Source organism: Lathyrus oleraceus, chromosome 1 (assembly GCF_024323335.1).
Source record: "Lathyrus oleraceus cultivar Zhongwan6 chromosome 1, CAAS_Psat_ZW6_1.0, whole genome shotgun sequence".
In the NCBI taxonomy this organism is placed as follows: Eukaryota; Viridiplantae; Streptophyta; class Magnoliopsida; order Fabales; family Fabaceae; genus Lathyrus; species Lathyrus oleraceus.
The window spans coordinates 432,636,597-432,639,030 of record NC_066579.1 but is presented as its reverse complement, the minus strand read 5'-3'; the positions used below and the strand labels follow the sequence as shown (position 1 = coordinate 432,639,030).

At 34.2% G+C, this 2,434-nt stretch overlaps 1 protein-coding gene across 1 annotated transcript; it reads left to right on the top strand.

Moving 5' to 3' along the window:
* The first annotated feature begins 341 nt into the window (after positions 1–341).
* On the top strand, positions 342–2,102 carry LOC127080207 (myosin-8). Its single transcript, XM_051020538.1, has 7 exons — positions 342–396; positions 471–572; positions 651–688; positions 857–983; positions 1,074–1,244; positions 1,339–1,470; positions 1,563–2,102. The coding sequence occupies exons 2-7, from the start codon at positions 483–485 to the stop codon at positions 1,746–1,748; spliced, it is 744 nt and encodes a 247-aa protein (XP_050876495.1). The 5' UTR covers positions 342–396; positions 471–482; the 3' UTR covers positions 1,749–2,102.
* Positions 2,103–2,434: the final 332 nt, after the last annotated feature.

Genomic DNA, 2,434 nt, shown 5'->3' with positions numbered 1-2,434 from the left:
GACAAATCGGAGGGTCTTGAGGAATGCTCTGTAATATCAACAGGCAAATTTTGGGGTATGACAGCTAGTAACTTAAGAAGTTTAGGTATGGATGTTATTTGATAGAGTAAATTAGAGTCGACTATTCTTCTGTTAGCTTTCAGTTAGACCATTATACAATTCTACATATATATTTTCTAGTCAATATTTATCTTTTGTAAAAACTATATGATGAATTTTCAGTTAGACCATTATACAATTCTACATATATATTCTCTATTTACATTTTTCGTATCTATTTACTTTTGAACCACAATTATTGTTCTAACAGTAACTAACTTTACATCGGCCCTGTTCAGCTTCGAGCAATTTTGTATCAATTTGACAAATGAGAAGTTACAGCAGCATTTCAACCAGGTTTGATTTTTCTGCTATCTCCTGGTAAACAATTTCTATAGACTCAAATAACACTTCATTATTTCATTATGCAGCATGTCTTCAAAATGGAGCAAGAGGAATATACAAAGGAAGAAATTGATTGGAGTTATATAGAGTTCGTTGATAATCAAGATGTTCTCGATCTTATTGAGAAGGTGCAACTCACCCTTGCATTTTTGTCATTTTAGAAAAGTTCTATCAGTTTGTCATCTCATTCTTGTTTATAACTTCAGAAACCTGGCGGCGTTATTGCTCTTCTGGACGAGGCCTGGTATGTATTAAATGACAATAGTTCAAATATTTGTATTATAGTTAATGGTTTGTTTATGTCATTTTACATAATGTAAAGTGGCGTTAGCGCATGCAAATATATATACTTTGAGCAATAACTATGTTTTATAGTCATTCTTTTATATATTGTCCTGCTTATTCTTTGTAGTATGTTTCCAAGATCAACGCACGAAACATTTGCTGAAAAGCTATATCAAACACTTAAGGACAATAAGCGATTCAGCAAACCGAAGTTGTCACGAACTGACTTCACCATCAATCACTATGCTGGTGATGTGAGTAAAATACATTTTGGTCTACGCAGTTATATCAACCATGAAATAAAAAGTTAAAAGCTTAGTATATATGTCGAACTTTGATTTCAGGTCACGTATCAAACTGATCTTTTCCTTGATAAAAACAAAGACTACGTTGTTCCGGAACACGCTGCGCTGCTCTGTGCTTCCAAGTGCTCCTTTGTTTCAGGACTTTTCCCACCTTTACATGAGGAAAGTACTAAATCAACAAAGTTTTCTTCTATAGCCACTCAGTTTAAGGTCGGTTTTCTTTAAACATGCATATGCTTGAAAATTATAAGTCTTTTGTATATAACTATTGATCATTGTTATTCTTATTGCTTATGGAATGAAGCAACAACTGCAATCTTTGCTTGAAACATTAAGTGCGACTGAGCCACACTACATTCGTTGTGTAAAGCCAAATAATCTTCTTAAGCCGGGGATATTTGAGAACAACGATGTGTTACAGCAGCTTCGATGTGGGGTGAGTTCAACCCCCATATTAGCCTTGTTCTTTATTATGACATGAATATTTTTGTTTCAAGTTACTTCAAACTCTGTGGATGCCTTTTACAGGGTGTAATGGAGGCAATTAGGATAAGTTGCGTTGGATATCCAACTCGAAAGAACTTTGATGAATTTGTTCAGCGGTTTAGTATAATGGAACCTAAGGTTCTAAAATCATGGTATTTACTTCTCCTTTTTTCCGTGTTTTCTTTTTCTGATCATACAGATGAATGTGATTGTACTGAACATAATTAACCACCTAGATTGTTGTCACGAAATTTTTCCGGTTTTAGATGTTCAAATAACACAACTATATCTGAAATAACTAATAATAAATATATATCTGCAGTCCTGATGAGATGACGGCTTGCAAGAGACTTCTAGATAAAGCAAACCTTAAAGATTATCAGGTAGTAGTTCTTATCTTAATCTCAGTTATAGCATTTTTATTTGCTCGCAGGTTACATTGAATCATAGATGATGATGCTAAAAAATTTCGAACACGCTATGTATGATAATATGGATTGGAATAAAATGCTGTTTGGGTTTCTTTGCAGATAGGAAAGACAAAAGTTTTCCTGAGAGCAGGTCAAATGGCAGAACTAGATGCATGTCGTGCCGAGGTCCTAGGAAGATCCGCAATCGTTATTCAGAAAAAAGCTCACACATATATTTGTGAGAAACAGTACAAGTTATTGCGATTTTCTGCCATAGAACTACAAAGGGCTATTAAAGGTATCAATTATTTGAATCCTTTTTGATACTATGTATGAATAATCTTGTTATCCATTTTCTAAGTCATTTAGTTTTACGTATCCTATGAACTTAACATAGGACAACTTGCAAGACGTCGGTATGAATGCATGAGAAGGGAGGCCGCATCTTTGATAATCCAGAAACAAATCCGCATGTATCTTTCGAGAAGTGCTTATAAAACTACC

Excerpts from the sequence above, each read along its gene's own strand:
- LOC127080207 (XM_051020538.1), top strand. The coding sequence starts at position 483 with ATGGAGCAAGAGGAATATACAAAGGAAGAAATTGATTGGAGTTATATA. Across the intron at positions 689-856 it reads GCTCTTCTGGACGAGGCCTG|TATGTTTCCAAGATCAACGC; the intron begins GTATGTATTAAA and ends TATTCTTTGTAG. Across the intron at positions 984-1,073 it reads TCAATCACTATGCTGGTGAT|GTCACGTATCAAACTGATCT; the intron begins GTGAGTAAAATA and ends CTTTGATTTCAG.